This window comes from Gekko japonicus, unplaced genomic scaffold (genome assembly GCF_001447785.1).
Source record: "Gekko japonicus isolate JY-2015 unplaced genomic scaffold, Gekko_japonicus_V1.1 scaffold1532, whole genome shotgun sequence".
NCBI lineage: Eukaryota > Metazoa > Chordata > Lepidosauria > Squamata > Gekkonidae > Gekko > Gekko japonicus.
Genome location: NW_015168093.1, coordinates 357,310 through 377,225, shown reverse-complemented (window position 1 = coordinate 377,225; position 19,916 = coordinate 357,310). Strand labels below are relative to the sequence as shown.

Below are 19,916 nucleotides of genomic sequence, written 5' to 3'. Positions count from 1 at the left end.
CCGACAGCCGCCCGAGCCTCACCAGAAGTGCAGTACTGCGATCACTAGCCCTCTTGGCTCCCAAGTCAAGCATCTGAGGATAAAGGGGGAAAGAGGGGACGAGGGGGCTTCCTTAGCTAGGGGGGCTTGAAAGGACCTGAAGAAAGGAAAGGAGGGCGGAATGCCTGAAGGGATCTTCTACTGTCTGCCAAGGGAAACGGAGTTTCCTCAAAGCCGCCTATCCATGTTTACTAACTAGCATGCTGAAAGCCATTCCCGCAATCCCATCCGGCCCTTCCCCCTTCTGCTCCACCATTCCCTACCCCCGCGGGTATGCAACTTTTTTTTGGGAGATGAAGCCGCCTCCTCCTCCTCAGAGCTGGGCGGAGAGAAGCCGCAGCTCCCTTACCTCGTGGGCTTCCCGCCTTCCACGGCTCGGGCCGCTCGCTCTCTCCTTTACCTCCGTTTTGGCCCGGTGACGTCAACTCGGCCCGGTGGTTCCTCCCCCGTCTCCCTAGCAAGCGCCGCCTCAGAATCGGTTTTTTCAGTCCCGCTTTCGGCGGGAAGTGGGTCGCGTCCTTTTGCGTGGAGGCTTGAGGGAAAGAATTGCGCCTCCTGCTTAAACAGCCGCCTAGTGCGCCTGCTTCTTGGGCTGAAGCCGCCACGCAGGGTTCAACGGTACCTGAACCGTGATAGAGCCTTTGAGCATGTGCAGAGGATTTTTGTTGTTGTTTCATTGCACCGCTCAGTCATCTGCCGGTTGTCTTTAAACATCGCACAGAATTAGATGGTAGAGTTCTGGTCTGGCGTGATGTAGGGTGTAATTTTTAATGATGATTTGCAGCCAGTCCACCCTTCTGCCTGATATGCTAGTTTTCTACACGGAGGATTTTTTTTTTCTTTTTTCAGGAGGGAGGGAGCAGTTAAAACTATTCTTTTGGAAGTGCAGTTCAGAGGTCTAGCACCTCTTGTATTGATTGGTTTAGCTTCAGATTTCAGCATAAGGCTCCTCAGAGGGTTGTTGGCAGGGTATGAACACTTTGTACAAAACATGGGATTAAAAATTAAATAAAGTATAGTGGTTTATAGGGATTATTAAGTGCTAGGCATCCAGAAAATTAGAAGGTAGGCTTGCCAGGCAAGTGTGAGTTTAGAAATTAATTTCTAAACATTTCTCATATATTTGTTGAATAAAATGGGGGAAGAGGTGAAATCACTTCTAGGGGCAGCTTTTTAGGTTACTCCTTGAAGTTAGGTACAATTAAAAGGCACTGGGGAACCCACAAGGATTTGCAGTGGAGACACCTTATATTACCTTTTATACATTTCCTTGCACTATTTCCTCTTTTTTTTCTTTCCCTCCTGGCAGCCCCCATACCTTCTCTCCTTTCCAGGCTTCCTTCGGTTCTTCCCACCAACCAACCTACCTTTCATCTTGAGCTTTATTTCATTTATACTTCATCTGTCACCCCAATGGGTAACAGTGTTCACATTGTTCTCCAAGGCCTCCATTTTATCTTCACAATAACCGTGAGAGGCAGATTAGGTTTAGAGACAGTGGGTGGCCCAAGGCCACTCAGCAAGCTTCCATTGTACCCAAATCCTAGTCTAACACTAACTACTACATCACCATGGTTCACAGTTTTCCCTTCTTCCCTCCCCCTGGCAGCCTCTCCCACTCCAGTGAAGTTGAAAAATGTGCAGGAGCAAAGTCACCCAAACGAGTTGTGTAGTAGTCTGTCACCTGTGGGGCTGACCAAATTGCACTGGGCCCAGGCAAGTTACCTGTCATCAGTTCATCTGGTAGAAACCACTGAGTCTGTGTGAGTCACAGAAATCACATGTAGATAGTTGCCTGGTCGTTACTGCCGGGTCTGCTCCTGATAAGTCCTTCCTCCAGAGCAGGTGGAAGAGGAGCATGGGTGGACTGAGAGGCCAAAATAGCCCTAGAAAGAGTCCCAATGCCTTTTACTGACAGAAACCAAGTTTTGAAGCCTGGCAACATTGTTGTGGCTGCCTAGCAATCCGCTACCAAGATTTCCTTTCTTAAAGGTAAAAGCGCTACTACTATTATTTTGGTTTTTTTTAAAAAAACAACCACTGATCGTGTTGAGCCATGTTGTGTATGTGTTTTAAAGGTTTCTGATTTTTATGTAAACCTCCGGCTTTTCTCAGGTTTATAGAAAGCTGCAATCATAGCTCCAGTCTCTGGCTTTAAGTATCCACAGTAGGGGGCATGTTGAAAATAAGATATATATTGATGATCTTCTGAGCATCTAGAAGGAAAAATGCACATTTTTGTTTCTTAATTAAAACAGTGCATTCTTTTTCATCTTACAACTGTGGAGTTCTTTTCATAGTAACTGGATTAATTATGAGCATTTAACAACACAGAAAACCTAGAATTTGTCAAAATATCAACATCTGGAAATGTCAACTAAAACAAAAATATTGGGTAGTCAGATCTGATAGGACTGCTCAAACCATGATTCCAACTGGTGCAGTTAGGGCATTTACAAAAATAAATAGTAGATGACAAAATAGTAGATTATATGCCAAAATAAGGGATCAGAGTCTGCTGCCGAGCTTAATATTAGTTAATAATCTAAATACTAATCTCTATTGGCAGGAGATACCAAGCAACATAATTTAATATCAATTCCTGCTTGCTTGAACAACCAGGAGTAACCTCCCTACAGGACACAAGCCACAATGAGATACTATGAATTTGTTTAGAACTACTAACTATATAGGGAGCACGCCAAACAATTCCTTACCAGAAAATGAGGAGCCCCCTGATTTGATTTCTGAATACAGTGGAAAGTTTTGACTAGCTTAAATCAATAGATTACTTAACCAAAGGTTTACCTAATTAAATTGGTGGTGCTAATTTTAATGCAAGAGGCAGTTGTAATCAGGATGACTAAGAGGAAACATTTTTTGAGGCTATTTTGATTCTGGTATGTTAACTATAAAGAGATTTTTTTAAAAAAAGAAAGAAAGAAAGAAAGAGATGGCTTTTCCTTCCAAACATTGAACAGCAGTTATTTGCTAAATGGTAAGTTCTTCCACTGCCTTTCCAATCTACATGATACACTTTTAACATAAAATTAGCATATGGCAGTTGGGTATAGTATAGCCAGGAGATCCAAAGATTGTCTGGAGGCCTGAAACTAGCTCTTTTTGTGGCAAACTAGATTTATTATTTTGGGGGGCTGAGAGAACTGTGACTGGCCCAAGGTCACCCAGCTGCCTTGAAGTGGAAGTGGGGAATCGAACTCAGTTCTCCAGATTAGAGGCCTCCACTCTTAACCATTACACCAAACTGGGCACTACACATAAAATGGGGAGCCAGTTTGTTGTAGTGGTTAAGAGCATTGGACTCTAATCTGGAGAACCGGGTTTGATTCCCCACTTCCCCTCTTGAAATTAGCTGCGTGACGTTAGGCAAGCCACAGCACTCAGCCTAAAAATAAGCATAGCTCGGCACTTAAGTGGTGCCAAAAAAGAGCTACAGCTTTGGTAGGCAAACTATGTCCCCAGGGATCTCCTGGCTATTCCACACACAAAGCCATACAATAATTTCAACATAAAATTAATTGGTCTAAAGGCAGAATCAACTGAAAAACGTCTAAGTGGTCTGTGCTAATATGGACACTTATTTGAATCCTCTGAAATAGATTTTTGACAACCCTGCTTTGCCAGACTTGAAAGTAACAGTGAATAAACTAGATTTAGCTGCTGCAAGATTATCTTTAAAAAGTTCTTGTTTATAGATCACCTGTTTCTCCCCCCCCCCAATGCCATTAAGACAGCTGGCAGCAAGCCACACACCTGGCACTTAACGTGACCATATTTTCCACCTGGCTTTCCCTCTTCTATTTGTACAAGCTCCTTGAGCTTCAACACAGAATGTTAAAGGGTAAACACATGAGGCTAGCAAGCAAGTCAGCAGTATGCAAGAGTATAGAAATACAATCAAACTGGCCAATCTAGGAAATCTCATCATGTGAAAATGGACTTCAGTAACAGTTATAAAAGCAGATGGCAGCATGTAGACAAACTCAGAGAATATGCTTGTTATTGCAACCAAGAATTTTCAGGATGTGGAAATTAAATCTTGTTCAGGAAGGGAAACCATACGTTTTAATGCTGAACATAACATGGAGTTGCTTGACAGTTTTTAGGGCTGTTTCACCCATTACATTTTTAAGTATACACGTAAAGTACTTTTAGCACCACCACCCAGCCAAAGTTTTCACTTTTAATGTACCATCGTAAAGATGGGGAATCCATCTTTGAAGGACCCTTACACCTTAAGCTTAAATTAACCACATTGGCAGATATCCTGTCATGGAATAAAAACTGTGGTTGGTGTGTTAAAATAAACTCTATTAGATCGTAACACTTTACCTACCACTAATTTAATTGGGCATTCCTTTTTCTAGATTCTGTTCAGTACAAAAATGACAAGTATCACACAAGATTTTTGGTTTTTTTGTATTAGTGACACACTAAATGTTATCATAAACAGAAAACTTGGGGAGATTTGGGCCATTTTGAATGAAGCAATGCTGCTTCCCAAGTTACTGTCCTCAAGTGGATTTTTTTGTACACAGGACTCAAAATGCATATTTGCAAGGACAGAAACAGGTTTGAAATGGTTTCAGGCACTTCAGATTCTTGAACTTGACTTCAAATTAGCCTTTCTGGATTATTAGGGGGGGGGGGTGTACCTGAGGTGAATGTAACAAATTTCTTACTAGCACTATCTAGCGTTGCCAATTGTGTTGCCAACCTCCAGGTGATAGCTGGAAATTTCCCACTATTACAACTGATCTCCAGGCAACAGAGATCAGTTCACCCGGAGAAAATGGCCGCTTTGGAAGGTGGACTCTATGGCATTATGCCCCATTGAAATCCCTCCCCTCCCCAAGCCCTGTTGTCCTCAGGCTCCACCCCCCCAAAATCTCAGATATTTCCCAGCCTGGAGCTGGCAACCCCAACACTCTCTCTCTCTGGTGGGTAGGGGGCTCAAAGCAGAAGATGGAAAGCTCCACTTCAGCAACTTTCATACTGATACTCCATATTGGCCCATAATTTCACCCCTGGGGGACCCCATATATTCAGAGGGAGCAAATCCTGCTACTTTAAGGGATCAAAGCTCTGACAACACAATCAAAATAAAATGCATGCTTTTATTTTTATAGCCTATTTTGAATGGCTTTTAAAAAATCATAAACACAAGTAAAAATTGGCAATAGTTAAATATGCTAATTGGAAAGGTTGTCACTGCAGAGAAAGATCTGATACACTGCTACCACCACAAGAAATGTTGAAAGGACCATAAGAATCTGTAGGCAGTGAAGAACCTGCAGTTTGGTATGAAAGAAAACGCTCTTTCACAATGGCCTAGATATCCATTCAGTGTTTCATAAAGCACTCTTGTGGCTTTAACCCTACACCACTATTTTTTTTTCTATATCAGTGCTTGAAGTGATTCTTTCTCCATGTTCAGAATACAGGGAATGGTTTTTCTGGTATTCCCTTCAGCTAGCAAGGTTTGAAGTGCAAAGTCCTAAAAGAATTTAGCCGACAGAGGCCATAACGGCATCCACAGGAAGCTCTTCTCCGCTCCGTGCTGTGACTTGCATTGTCACAGTGTCTGTCAGGACAAGGCGGGAACGAACCAGGAGGTCATGACCACCCCGAAATACACCTGGAGCAGGTAAGAAACAGGGAAACAGACGTTGACAATACCTTATTAACTGACATCACAAATGCACATGTTGCCGTCCTTTTTCTTCCAGGGGGCTAGAGGCATCATGATGGGGGCTGGAAAGGTTAACTACTCCACCACGGCCCTAATCCAAATTCCCACCCATGATTGCTTTCGATGAAAATTAAAGATGTTTGGAATATAGATTACAGATGTTTGGATTACAGGTCTACCGTCTGATTACAAAACTACAGCATCTGATCTAATTGTGCTCTAAACTTCTCCCCGCCAAAATCAAGACAAATACTGTTTTGGACATAAGGTAATAAACACATTTTAATCAATGGTTGTCTAGAGTAACACCTGATTTGTTAAGAAAACTTAAGCTAATGCATGGCGGCTTTAAGTTAACTGCCTTGCTTTCTTTTATTTTCCCAAAAGGGACTGGATCCCAAAGGTGGAAGCCATCACTCTAAAATCATGCAGAACATCTATTTCAGTCCACAAAAAAGCATTGCACTGGTTACCCCAGGTAGTAAAAGCACTTTTCCAGACATTCTGTTTTTCCCAAGAGAAAAACACTGTTCTCCTTTAGCCAGGCGACAAGATATCTCCACCCCAGTGGGATGAAGGCTAAGGATGCCCTTTTTTTTAAATTGCAAGAGACATGTTGGAGTGGATAAGTGCAGGCTGTTCAAAACTGCACAGAGGACAGAACGGAGGAGCTTCTGACGTGTCAGGTTGTAATCTTCTAGGTACATCCAACAGATATCCATAAAACCAGCACATCTACCTTTCCTAAGGTAAAGGTTCCCTTGCTCGAAAGCCAGTCGAGTCCGACTCTAGGGTTGCAGTGCTCATCTCCGTTTCAAAGCCGAAGAGCCAGCGCTGTCCAAAGACGTTTCCGTGGTCATGTGGCCGGCATGACTAAACACCAAGGCGCACGGAACGCTGGTACCTTCCCACCGAAGTGGTACCTATTTATCTACTTGCAATTTCTTGCTTTCGAACTGCTGGGTTGGCAGGAGCTACCTTTCCTACAGGGGGGGAAAAACCCCATGCTAGCTGGAACATACATCACTATTACTCAGCAACTGCATAAGTGCCAAGGAAAGCTGATTTACCAACGACAGAAATGCTTGCTAGGTGAATGTATTCAGGTATGATCCCATGAAGCTACCTTACACTGAATCAGACCATTGGTCCATCAAGGGCAGTACTATTAACTCAGACTGGCAGCAGCTCTCCAGGGTCTCAGGCAGAGGTCTTTCACTTGACCTTTTCAACTGGAGATGCTGGGGATTGAAGATGGGACCTTCTGCATGCCAAGCAGATGCTCTACAACTGAGTCATGGGCGGCCCCTCCCTCTAAGTTACTATTACTGATTGCTGTATTGTTCACCTAAATAGTGTCTGGAAATGCCCTAAAGTGCCTTGAATGGAGACCCAGCTAATACGTGGCTAATTTTTCAGTCAACAGTACATATTAGATTACAACATCTGAAACAGCAACTCTTACCAGCCAGATAAAGTGTATGAGAATTCTTGTTTTCTGGTACTTTGTCTGACCTCTCACAGGGCTGCATCCCCAGGAATTTCACTATATTGCTTACGGCCTCTGTGGAAAAAATATTGATGCTCACTTTTCTATTATCTGTAGCACTATTATCTTCATAACTTCATAAAGATGCCATAAACCCCTATGTGAAGACAGTCTTGAACACCTCATGCTTGTACAAGATGAACTGTGAATCTGTGATGCCACCTGAGAACTGTGGATATCAGTGTAATCTAAGCAATACAGCTGGCTGTGATATAGCAAGATCCATAAAACTGAAAAAGGCAACCAACATAAATACTATTATATATGAAGATGGCTTAGGAGAAAGAAGCACAGGATTTAAAAAAAAAAGATAGCTATAACACAGCATGGCAGCAAACCTTATTTGATGGGATTATTATGAATTCCTGATGGGCCTTAGGGATATGATTTTAAAGACAGTAAAATAGCTTAATGGAAATGTTCACTGAGGGCATCTCACACACTTGTGCTAATATGGGGGGAAGGTCAAAAATGGGAAAGGGGTGGGGGAAGAGGCCAGAAAACAAAAAGCTAATGTGTAGGCAAGCAACTGCTGTAAATTTAGTGGAACCAACAAGCTGCTACTGATTTTTGGCAGTGGTGGATAACTGTTTAAGTATGTGTTTGCATGACACCAAGCATTAAATGATTTATTGGAGAAATTCATTTATCCACTTCAAAGGGAAAAGACAGACATAAATGGCTTTCTTTATTTCAGGTTTCAAATGTCATTTTCAAGATCGCCGCAATTATTTCTGATAATCTATACCTATATTTCATTTCTGGATTTTTGCTCCTTGTAGTTCTTCCAGGTGAACATTACTCATTGTAGAAAAAGGAAGTAGTTCTAGAACACTTCTATCATAACACTGTCTGTGGGTCCAGATTTTGAGATATCATACTAGACTTCTACCATACACGCAGACAAAAGTAATATTTAGATAAATCCTATTTTCAGGTTATCTGAGATAAGGCTGCATAATGGAATTGCACTAGGGATACCCTGTTAAACACTGTTTGTCTGTATGGGACTGATGACAGTTCAGGTCTAGGAATACAACCAAATCGTTGAGAGACCATATATCAGCTTAACAGAAAGCAGTGCTAAAAATTTTGGAAGAAGGAACATTGTCAAAAGTTCTGTAATAATTAGATGCTTTCTCACCTTGCAGAGTTTTAACAGTGGATAATGTGAAAGTCTCTTCTTTTTCAAACTCATCACCGACTTCATCCCACACTGCTCCAAAATTTGGCTTTAGAACTCTTTGAATGTGGTCAGCTATGGTCACTTCAATGTCTTCCAGCTGATACAATAAAGGCATTTAATTGAAATTATATTGTTCTGAATCAAGCTTTACCAATACACACAGTAATTTAAAAGCATATTTTTACTTCTCCTTCTGAACACACACATTCCCAGTTATTCCAGCATTTCCATCCCACTGCAATAGCTGTTATTTTAAATAATAATATTTTGTTCTAATATGGGGACTATGGTGAATTTCATGTCAACTCATTCTTCTTGATGTGAAGTGATTTAGAGTAGACTCCTCACTCAAATATGAACATGCAAAAATTACAATGCATGATTTGATGGAGATTCAAAGTAAAAAACCACCCAAGAGAAACAAAGATAAAAACTTGCAACAGCAAGCACCCCCCCCCCAAGTCTATTTGTCAATCCAATTACTGTTCTTTCAGCCATTGTCATGAACAGGAGTACGCCATCAGATAAAACAAATCAGGCAGGTGGCTCTTTAGATATGCTGTGCTACTATAACTGCTGCCAGATATTTGGCCACCTGTACAGTAACTTCTACATCTCTTAGTAAACAAGAAATTTTCTCATCTAGTAAGTCAAAGCCAGCTCCAGTCGGTCTGTTTACCAAGCTCAAGACAGCTCAGCGGTGAGACAAGATCTGTGTACAACCTGTCCTGTTAAAGATCAACTGAATGATAATTCTCAGAATACAGAAGGCTGGCTATACTTTCAAAGTATTCACAAACCATCTATCACCATTCATGAGAAATCAGAATAACTACTGCAGAGCTCCCTGTGGTTTTTTTGGAGGGGGGAGAAGTATTATCTCCCTGCTATGATTACATGTGCATGGTTGTATGTATTCCATACACCAGGGGTGGCTAAACTTGCTTAATGTAAGAGCCACATAGAATAAATGTCAGATGTTTGAGAGCTGCCAGACATGAACAAATATTACACACAAGCTTTTATTGGAAAATATGCAAATTTGCTTTTTATTAAGATTAAATTAGACTGCCAAAAATAAAGACAAAATGGGTAAAACCAGATATTGATAATGATATTTATTTGTTCAATGATATTTATTTGTTTGCTAATCTATATATCTAATACCGAAAGGCGCCCCCTGCGTGTGGATCCTTATTTCCGCACATTGGGGGCACCTGGGGGGGGAGGGAGATGTTTGTGCACACTTGGGGCAGTCTCCAGGTGTGCACAAAAATCCGAAAAGAGAAAAAGAGAAAGAAAGGTGGAAAGAAAGCAAATAGATGGGGGAAAAGGAAATATAGCAAATGGATAGGGAAGGAAGGAAGGGAGAGAGAGAAAGAAACAAAGCAAATAGATGGGGAGGGAAGGGGAGGGAGGATGGAACAGAGAAAGAGAAAGGTGGAAAGAATGAAAGGTGAAGGAAAGGAGAGAGAAACAGAAACAAAGAAAGCAAATAGATGGGGAGGGGGAGGAAGGGAGGGAGAGACAGAGAAACAGAAAGGAAGGGAGAAACAGAGAAAAAAGGTGAAAAGAAAGAAAAGTGGAAATAATAGAGGTGGAAAGAAAGCAAATAAATGGGGAGGGAGAGGTGGAAAGAAAGCAACTTTAACTTTAAATGTGTTCTCCAACTACCCCCCACGCCCCACACCACCCATATTAGCTTGGAGAAGGGATTTAAAGAGACAAATGCCTTCTCCAAGCCAACAGGCAGAGCCACAGGGTGGGGGCTTGGAGAATGTCTCTAAATGTGTTCTCCAAACTCCCTGCCCCCACTGCTGCGCCAGCTTGGCTTGGAGAAGGGATTTAAAGAGACAAATGCCTTCTCTGAGTTGAACCAGCCTGTCAATGTGATGGGGCTTTGAGAACACATTTAACTTTATATGGGGAGAGAGGGGAGAAAGAGAGAGACAAAGAAAGGTGGAAAGAAAGAAAGTGGAAAGAAAGTAAATAGATGGGGGAGGGAGGGAGAGGTGGAAAGAAAACAACTTTAAATGTGTCCTTCAAGGCCCCCCCCCATGCCAGCTGGCTTAGCTTGGAGAAGGGATTTAAAGAGACAAATGCCTTCTGCAAGCCAGCCAGTGGGGGGGGGGGCGGCTTTGAGAATGCATTTAAAGTTAAAGCTGCTTTCTTTCTCTGCCCCCAACCTCAAGCCTACCCAGGGAGGGGAACACTGGCTCGGGAAGGGAAGACCGATCGGGGAGGCATGCCTCCCCTTCATTTCCCCAGCTGCCCTGCTGGGAGCTGCACAATATATGTGAAAGAGCTATATGCAGCTCTTGAGCCACAGTTTGGCCACCCCTGCCATCCACCCACATATTTAGCGTGCCCGAGACTGCTTATAAAAATAAAAATAATAAAAACAGAATATCAGAAGATATTAAAATGCAGCATTTGAAAACCCAGCCCAGCATAAAAACACAAACCATACAAACAGACAACTGACAGCTTAAAATAACAATTTCTAAACTAAAATAGTGCTAGAAGATCAACCCTTTTAATTAGAAGTCTGGGTGAACAGGATCCCTGGTATCTAAATGAGAGCGACAGAGGCACGGAGTGAGCCTTAAGGGGAAGGGCATTCCACAAGGGAGGTGCCTCTGGTTGCCACCTGCCTCACCTCTGAAGGTGGGAGTACAGACAGCAAGGCTTGGGAGGCAGATCTTAACTGACAGGTTACACAATATGGGGGGAGGAGGTCCTTCAACTACCTTGTCCCTACGCCAGTTTACCAAAAAAAAAAAAAAAAGACTATATGTGCACAGTCTGTTTTGCATCCCCACCCCCAGCTTTTTGAGGGGGAAGAAGGTCACAATTAGGCCTTTGCACCTCCACACAGAGACAGTGCTGTGTGTGTGGGAAATGGGCTTGCACCAGTCCCCCATCCCATGAATTGCAACCCTGGCCAGGTTAATTTGCCAGTCGGCTTCAGCAGTGTGAGATACAGCTGCTTGTATGTATTTTAGAGGGAAAATAGATTTCTTTCTCCTGCAGCACAAATGGAGACCAAATCCCATCAATCCTGCCTGTTCCCAAACTTTGACATTATTAATGGCAGCTTTTTGAGCAGCAGCACATATGGCAGACTTTAATTTCCAGCTGAATTTCCAGAGTCACATACTGAGCGGGAAGGAAGATGGAGAGAATCAGTCAATAGATCAGGACAGGGTTCAAGTTACATTATGCATCCAACTCTTCAGGGTAAAAAACAACAACAATCCCATTTGAAATGGCGCAGGCTGCTGGCATAGGGGCCCCCCCCCCCCCAAATCAGCTTTCAGGATTGACACTCACTGGAGACATTTCCATGATGCCCTAAACTAACAGGAAATCAATTGCTCTGGCAGATATAAAGAAGCCCACTGAGTATAGAAGCTGATTCATCAGTTTTCTCCACTGAAGAGACATCAAAAAGGGTTACTGGTATTTTAAACGAGTGGAGAAGGGATTGCTAAAAGAACCTTCCCCAGACTATCGCAAGTAAAATGCAACCAAGCCATTTTTATTCATTAGATGTATGGATAACTTGGTAAGCCCACAGTAATCATCCCTAAGGGAGATGTCATGGCTACTAAGTACATGACTGCCAAAACTGAGCTGGTTATAAGCCAAGTCTGCCTGAGCAATGCTGACAAGACATTCCAGCCTTGAGATTCAGCCATCTGGACATGCTGAGATTCAACAGCTTGTTAGCGCAGAACCTAAGCAAACACATCCTTTGGCCTTGAGGAGACCGGTTTTCTGATGTATTTGGTGGGCCGTGTCTGAGCTGCCCTCTTCCTTTCAACCTCTTGAAGTAATCTTTTAAGCCTACCTGACCATGCTTTAAGTGAAAACGAAGAGCAAAGGAACCAACACTCCCTCCTTACCACATATTCATCCTCATAGCCTTCCTCTTCAGCTTCGCCGGTGTTTGGGTCACAGTCCTTGACAGTGAATTTCATCATACAGCTGAATGTACAGGCTACTGCAAAGAACACGACACATACACAAAAATCATGGCAAAACCCGTCATTCTTATTTCTGTCCAAGGCCCAGTCTGCCCATTTATTAAACAATTACTGAAGGTTATAAGGAGGACTTACAAAGTACCTTGCAGTTCTCAAAGACAGAATTTCAGTGGATGGACAGCTCAGATTCTTACCAACAGACAAGTGAGATTATTTACAGCAATGCTGTTAAGAAAGCTTTCGGCCAGCAATTTATGTTCTGCAGTATAGAATCTGATACTATATCTGGATTCTTAAAAAAGTCTCCTCTCCCTTTTCCATTTGGGATTTATCATAATATATGCAAACACGTATGGGAAAGGAGGGCAGAGAGCAAAGGCCATTAAGTCACAGTGTAAAGTCTGACAGTAGTCACGTACCAAAATACCACCTGAAGATATCAAAGGGTGCATCAGTTCTAAGACATGTGTCTTATAAAAACAAAAGTGGGCTGTTGCAGCCTCCCTCTAAGTGCCATGCATGCTGGAGGAGGTCTTCTCCTTTCTCCAGCATCAAAGCTGCTCACACCCACCTCAGAATCTATAAAAATGGGCCTGGATATGACTCTGCACTGTGAGAGAGCATGGGTTTACACAGAAGGGAATTAAAGTTACCTGCCATTGGGTCCTCTTCAGGCAACATGACCAATGTGTAGCAAGTACCAGGTTGGTTGTACTGCAAGTTTTTTGCAGGTATGAAACCGATAACCTCATATCCTTCTGTTGGCTCCATCTGCACAGTGACATTTTCCAGGATCTGATCATTCAAGGTGTTTGTGCAGTCAAACTGTAGGAGCAAGTAAGGGTGCATCATAACAAAAGGTTAGTCCACAAGTCCTCGACATACGTACTGACAGATGTAGTCAGAGGTAGAACAGTCACTTGATTTGCAAGACCTGAGCGTCGCTAGGGTTGGATGGTCTAAGGGTAGTATCCAGCAGTGCTTTTATGAACACAGTGCTTAAGATCTGTGTTTAGGAAGACCTCCAATGCACTGAATTTACAGGAATCGGGTACATAGAGCTATCTTTCGGCTATGCTCCTGTAGAGTGCAGGGGGTTGGACTAGATGACCTGTAAGGTCCCTTCCAACTCTAACATTCTATGATTCTATACTCTTTGCAGTGCCTCTGATCCCTGGAAGCTATGCTGAAGACAAGTGCAGTTCTTGAGCCACCACAGGGGCAGGCACAAAGCTTGTTCTCAGTGCTGTTTCATTAAGATGCCTCCCTTTGGCTAACGGCACGTGCTTCCTGGGCTGACAGATTTCTTAAGATGTACACATGTATACAACACAGATGCTTCAGAAGGGTGACATTCCTAATAGCGTCACTGTTGAGAAGTACATTTTCCAAAGTGAACACCATTTCAGCAGTGAAAGGTAAAGGTTCCCTTGCTCGAAAGCCAGTCGAATCCAACTCTAGGGTTGCGGTGCTCATCTCCGTTTCAAAGCCGAAGAGCCAGCGCTGTCCGAAGACATTTCCATGGTCATGTGGCCGGCATGACTAAACACCAAGGCGCACGGAACGCTATTACCTTCCCACCGAAGTGGTACCTATTTATCTACTTGCAATTTCTTGCTTTCGAACTGCTAGGTTGGCAGGAGCTGGAACTAGAGACAGGAGCTCACTCCGTCATGCGGCACACTCGGGTCTCGAACTGCTGAACTACCGACTTTCCACAGCCTGCAGTTCAGCGTCTTAACCACTTGAGCCACCGCAGCTCCTTCAGCAGTGAAACAGACAGATATTTTCATGCATTTTAGGATCTGTATCAAAAGTGCGCCTTATTTATTTAAAACATTTTGACACCACATTCCTACCCGATTGGGTAGATCAGTCCCCAATGTGGTGCATATAAAAGCATTAAAATGTTTGAACAATGAAAAAAATAAAATTATAAAGCAATTCAATAAAACACATGAACATCAGAGCCAGGGAGGAGGGCCAATAACTGCTATTGGAGGGGTATGCCACGTGAAACAAAAAAGACAGTACCTAAAAGTTAAAGTTACACTACTCAACTTATCCCCATCATTCAACTGTGAACAAGAACCTCTGCCTTGCTGGAGGCTGCTTACCACTCTGGCCAGCAGACTGCCAGCTCCTAATTCCACTTACAGAGTAGCCATTTAGAGCTGACACGAAGACCAGCTACCTGAGACTGCGAAGGGCTGCCTACTACCTTAGCACACTGTCTGCCAGCTTTTCTAAATTTTGTGTCTGTAGGTGTCTTCGCCGGTATAGTATTTCCCCCCCAATTTTGAGTTTTGTGCTAATAGGGATTTAAGTAATGGATATTTTTGAACTTTAGGATTTTTAGCGATTATACTTTTACGGTTTACACCCTTTACAGTTTTTAAGCCACTTTGAGTCCCGTTTTCCAGGGGGAAAGGGGCATAAATAAGTAAATAAGCCCATTTTCGTAGAGCTGCCTTGCAGTAATCGTTTTAATGTGTTAGGCTAAGGAATTATATTATATTCATGTTACGACTCTTGAAAGGGTGATGCCAGTAATCCCAAATTAGTTACTCCGGCCAGTGAATTATCACAGTAACACTAAATGAGTACCTGCATTTGCTGTTTTAGCTGCAGAACACACAAAGTATCTTCAGTGTTAAATTTTTGTTGGAATTGGAGTGAATCTCCAGGAATCAGTACCATTCAGTTATGCCTACTGAGTCCCACGGTTGCATTTCCCCCCCCATTGGTATCATATTTATCAGAAGATTACTTGTATAATGTTGATTCAGCACAATACCCACCTGGAAAACCATGTGGTTGGTGAATGTGTGCTTGGTACAGTGAATCACATACTCTGTCTCCAATTCTGTGAGAGCTACTGGCTCAGAAGAAGATTTGAACAGTGGGCCAAGTTCTCGGAATTCGGGGATGGCAGCCAGTTGCTCTGGAATACAGCAAAAGAGCAAGAGGATTTTCATTCATTGTCAGAATGAAAAAAGACTGCATAATCCTCAGTCAGGTGTAAAGAGAGATTTATTTACTGATTAAAACATTCACATCCTGCCTCTCCTTGTGATTCAAGGCGGCTTACAATAATAGTTAAAAACTTTTCCGGTTAAAACCAGAAGAAAATAATAAACCCGCAAATCTTTCCCTCCCTCCCTATTGAAATCTTGGAGGGCCATAATGGACAATACTGAGCTCAGTTTTAAATGCTCTGATTCAGTTTTGTATACCGTGATTTCTAGCACATGAACTCTTCACTTCAAGGCTTTCTAGAGCAGTTCCAGAATTCAAAAGAGATGTGCATACTCCAAACCACACACACACCACACACACACACCACACACACACACATCTCCTTCCCAATACAAGGGGAAATCATACCTTGGAATATTTCTTGCCGGGTGGCTGCCACTTTCTCTGGCTGCTTCACTGCAGAGATAGGAATATTTTCTGTATAAGGGAAAGAAAAATACTTTGTGTTAGGTTAGATACTTAGAAAAGGGAAATAAAGTTTTGGAGCAAGTAGTAGGTTTATTACCATACTAGAAGATTATTTCACCAGAATTCTAATCAGATCCCAGACCAGAAGGACAAACACACACTAAACTATCCCAAACATTTTTAAAAGAGGAAGTTCAGCAATTTGTAGCATCACAGGTGCTAGAGCTGAAAAAGTTTTTTGAAATCTAACATCTTCAAGAGAGCAGAGAGACTGGGAAGAGTCCCAAAAAATGTTCTAGGCACTGTTGAGAAAGGTTTCCTTCATGGTTCTTCAATTACCTATTCTTTGTTCAATGATGGGGGTGGTTGCCAAAGGAACAGACTTCAGGTCAAAAGGCTTCTCTGAGGGTTCCAGAGTATACTGATGTAATGCCCTCTCTAGGCCAGGGATGGAAACTGTCAATCCTGGAGGGAGAAATGGTGACAAAAAAAGGAATCGAATCTACAGGAAATGAGACAGCTCTTTGCTAGCTTATAAATCAGAGCACAATTAACTCTCTACATCTGCTTTTCCATATGTCCGCATCTACAAATGTACTTAAAGAGCTTGGATTTTAGCCAGTTTAATCCCCTACAGTGTCATTGGGCTGTAGATCAGGCCACAAGCAACTACCTGCTGTGACTCTCACTCTCCAGATGCTGCTACCTCTATGCTCAGCAGCAAATCCATTCTCAGTGAATACCTGCATTTCAGGGGGGGAAACAACCTCAGAAGGATACCTATGGAAATGGCTCTTCTCTCTAGGGCAGTGTACAAACATCTGGCATACATCTGTTTGCATTTAGGGCTAAAGACAGCAGGCATAGAGGCATGGCGATACATCACTATACGGCCTGATCAGAGAACGTACACTGCCACATAAAGGGGAGCCGATCTGGGAATCGGGATTGAATCCCTGTCTGCCTTTCATGCTGTGCTGAACTATTTCTGCTGACCTAGAGATATAAAATGGCATTAACTGCCTGTAATCAAACAAAGCCTTCTGGCCCTCAGTTCAACCAGCAGATGTTTAAATCATTACCGCTGCACTATAATGCAGTACATGCCCAGCTGTTTTGGGGGCCATTTCGGCCTTCTGTATTGCCTTTGTTCCTGTTCCCTGTTCTGAGCTACTCCTTGGCTACAGAATGAGTACACTGTTCTACTTTAAGATATAAGTAATGATTTAAATTGGAGAATGCAGGATATTCGATTGGGACAGAAGGGTGATCAGCCTGCATGCACTTTCATGGGAGCTCGGGTGGGCGGGCGGACGAGATGCTTAGGAGGTAGAAAACACTAAAATAAAATAGATTGGTGGGGGGGGGGGGGAGGCAGAAATATACTACCTCTCTATGGACCTGTTCAGGGTGATTCACAAAGTAAATGGGACTAAGAATGTTGAGTTCCCAAGGTGAAAGAATCCGGGATCCAAGAAAGGCACTCAAATCTGCATCTTGTCTTCAGTCCCTCCCCCATGTGTCAGTCATTTTCTCTCTCATACATGCTTTTGAACAATGTTTGTATTCATATAAAAACTGGCCCTGAGCCATTGGGCTTGGGCAAACTAAACCAACCAGCCTTCAACTATAGCGTGGCCAATTCCAGAGTCCTTCTGAAAGTGTTCCAATAAAAAATAAAACACATTTTACCTTTTTTTTAAAAACCAGATATGAGATCTGCGGCCTGTTCTACCCGTGCAGCAGAATGAGGTGATAAGAGAGCTGATATAGCAGAATGGCCTGAAGGTAAGGATTTAATTTTTTGCAAAGCTGTTTAACATTAATACTTTTTGTAAATGGAAAATTAGCATATAACATGCTAAGGCCTAGGTTATAGCTTTCTTTCTGACACCTTTTGTTTTTGTTTTTTAAATTACAGATAAGTTTTTTTTTCATTGGGCGCGTGCTTAGGGTTGCCAACAGCCTGGAGGAAAAAATGTCCTGTCCCTTTAATAAAAGGCTTCATGTGTGGAAATGGGCAGGTGAAGCTTTTCATGGTATGAAGGTAAACAGCATCACCCGGTCAATGACATTCCATTCAGCCGCTATTAAAGGGGACATTTTCCCCAGGCTGTCTGCAACCCTAGGAATGACTAAAAAATCTGCCCCTTCCTTCCTGCAGCTTGAAATGGTGCAACCATTTTGCCTCACCCGAATCCTACTATCTCATTCTTTGTGGCATGTGTACACCAGCTCCATTTCACAAAGCACACAATCTTTAAACTTCTAATGATTCCTCTGCTTGGCATCGTTGGCGGGGGTGGCTTGTGTGTGTCCAGCAATAAACAATGTCATGTTTTAAAAAGCCACCACATATCTGCTTCTCAGTTACCATTCAGAATGTATCCAGCATTTAGCGCTTTTTGCTTCTGCTCCAAGACACTTAGGTAGAAAGTGGCCCTGTCTCTGACTTCATTGTCATCATCCATCACACATCTGAAATCAAAACCAGAGAGCTCTGCTCAATGGAAAGCATTTAAATTCACAGAGTCCCATCTAGAATGTTACCCCCCAACACAGATGGACAAGCCAGCTTGGCTCTGGAAAGGTCGGAGCAGCAGTGGATACCCAAGCATGAGATGAACTTCTCACCCAGTGCCCTTTAAGACTATTTATAGTACCAAATATAGTAGAACCTGCCGTGGGTGGCAGTGCTTTGGATCCAACAGAATGTTGCTGCAGATGCAACCATTTTCATTCATGGAACATGACTTTCTGGCTTCCCCCTCCCTCCCTCCCTCCCTTGCAATTGCAACTGGGAGACCTGAGCTAGTATTTATTACACATAGTGTTGGGGTAATATCTTATTTACTTACTTCATTTATACTCCACCTTTCTCCCCAATGGGGACCCAAAGTGGTTTATGTTGTTTTCCTCTCCTCTGTTTTAACCCCACAACAACCCTGTGAGGTAGGTAAGAATGTATGACTGGCCTAGCCTGATCCAACATTGGCGTCTCTTATACTTATGTTCTTACAACCATTTTGCCTCACCCGAATCCTACGATCTCATTCTGTGGCATGGGAGTCTCCCAGATCCTCATCTGACATTCTAGTCATTGTGCCACACTGGCTGCTCGGAGACCCCACCACCGCACTGGACTGTGGAAATCATGCCTTCCTTGACCATCTTCTGATCTGCCATTTAGATTCGAGGGGACAAGAAGAGGAAACAGCACAACCTCTTATGTGACAATTGAGTCTAAGCGGCCAAATAAATGCACTCCTCCCTTCATCACCTGGTAGCACTGCAAGTCTCTGCTAGAATCTTTGGTTTATGTTCAGGTCCCTGAAAATGTCCCGTCTAACCCTCATGAGATGTCACAGATCAAACTGAAAAGCTTTGCAAGGATGATTCTATGCAAAGGAATCTGAATTCATTAAATTTCCACTACAGTTTTTACATCCACTCTATTTTCAATCATTTTAGATTTTTTCTTTACGGTTTTCTATTTGGTATTTTCTGCTAATTTTGCATTTGCCTTCCTAAGAACGATGCAGTTTTTGGAATTTACAAAGTACATTTTTTAATACCTTGATTATATGACATCCTATGTTTCAGTACTGCCTGTACTGGCTGCATTCAGATGTCAGAATTAATTACAATTAAATTAAGATGGGTAGCCATGTTTGTCTGTATCAATACCATGGAACATGACTTTCTGGCTTCCCCCTCTCTCCCTTGCAATTACAAATGGACCCAAAACACTGCTCCTGGGAGACCCGAGCTAGTATTTATAGTACACACAGTGTTGGGGCAATATCTTATTTACTTACTTCATTTATACTCCACACAAATGTTGTTAGTCTTTAAAGTGCTATGAGACTCTTGCTCTTTTCTATAATCAAATTGTAGTTGAGCACAAACACAACTAATTGTTGCGGCACTACTCCAGTTACTTGTGGAGCTTGACTGAAAACCTCCCGGTGTGATCACACGACTTGTTTGCCC

The 19,916-nt window shown here is 42.7% G+C and overlaps 2 protein-coding genes across 2 annotated transcripts in view; both read right to left on the bottom strand.

The window, feature by feature from the left end:
* The window catches only part of HMCES (5-hydroxymethylcytosine (hmC) binding, ES cell-specific), a 10,840-nt gene extending 10,391 nt beyond the window's left edge, over positions 1–449 (bottom strand). The window contains exon 1 of the mRNA XM_015414745.1: positions 389–449. The gene's annotated coding sequence lies outside the window, so the exon portion shown is untranslated. The remainder of the gene's footprint in view (positions 1–388) is intronic.
* A 4,512-nt stretch (positions 450–4,961) lies between these two features.
* The window catches only part of COPG1 (coatomer protein complex subunit gamma 1), a 34,496-nt gene continuing 19,541 nt past the window's right edge, over positions 4,962–19,916 (bottom strand). Inside the window, exons 16-24 of the mRNA XM_015414746.1 lie at positions 18,298–18,401; positions 16,263–16,388; positions 15,864–15,932; positions 15,278–15,420; positions 13,130–13,301; positions 12,396–12,493; positions 8,446–8,584; positions 7,218–7,316; positions 4,962–5,698 (exon numbers count right to left, since the gene is read on the bottom strand). Coding sequence (XP_015270232.1) covers positions 5,568–5,698; positions 7,218–7,316; positions 8,446–8,584; positions 12,396–12,493; positions 13,130–13,301; positions 15,278–15,420; positions 15,864–15,932; positions 16,263–16,388; positions 18,298–18,401 — 1,081 coding nt within the window. The 3' untranslated portion in view covers positions 4,962–5,567. The remainder of the gene's footprint in view (positions 5,699–7,217; positions 7,317–8,445; positions 8,585–12,395; positions 12,494–13,129; positions 13,302–15,277; positions 15,421–15,863; positions 15,933–16,262; positions 16,389–18,297; positions 18,402–19,916) is intronic.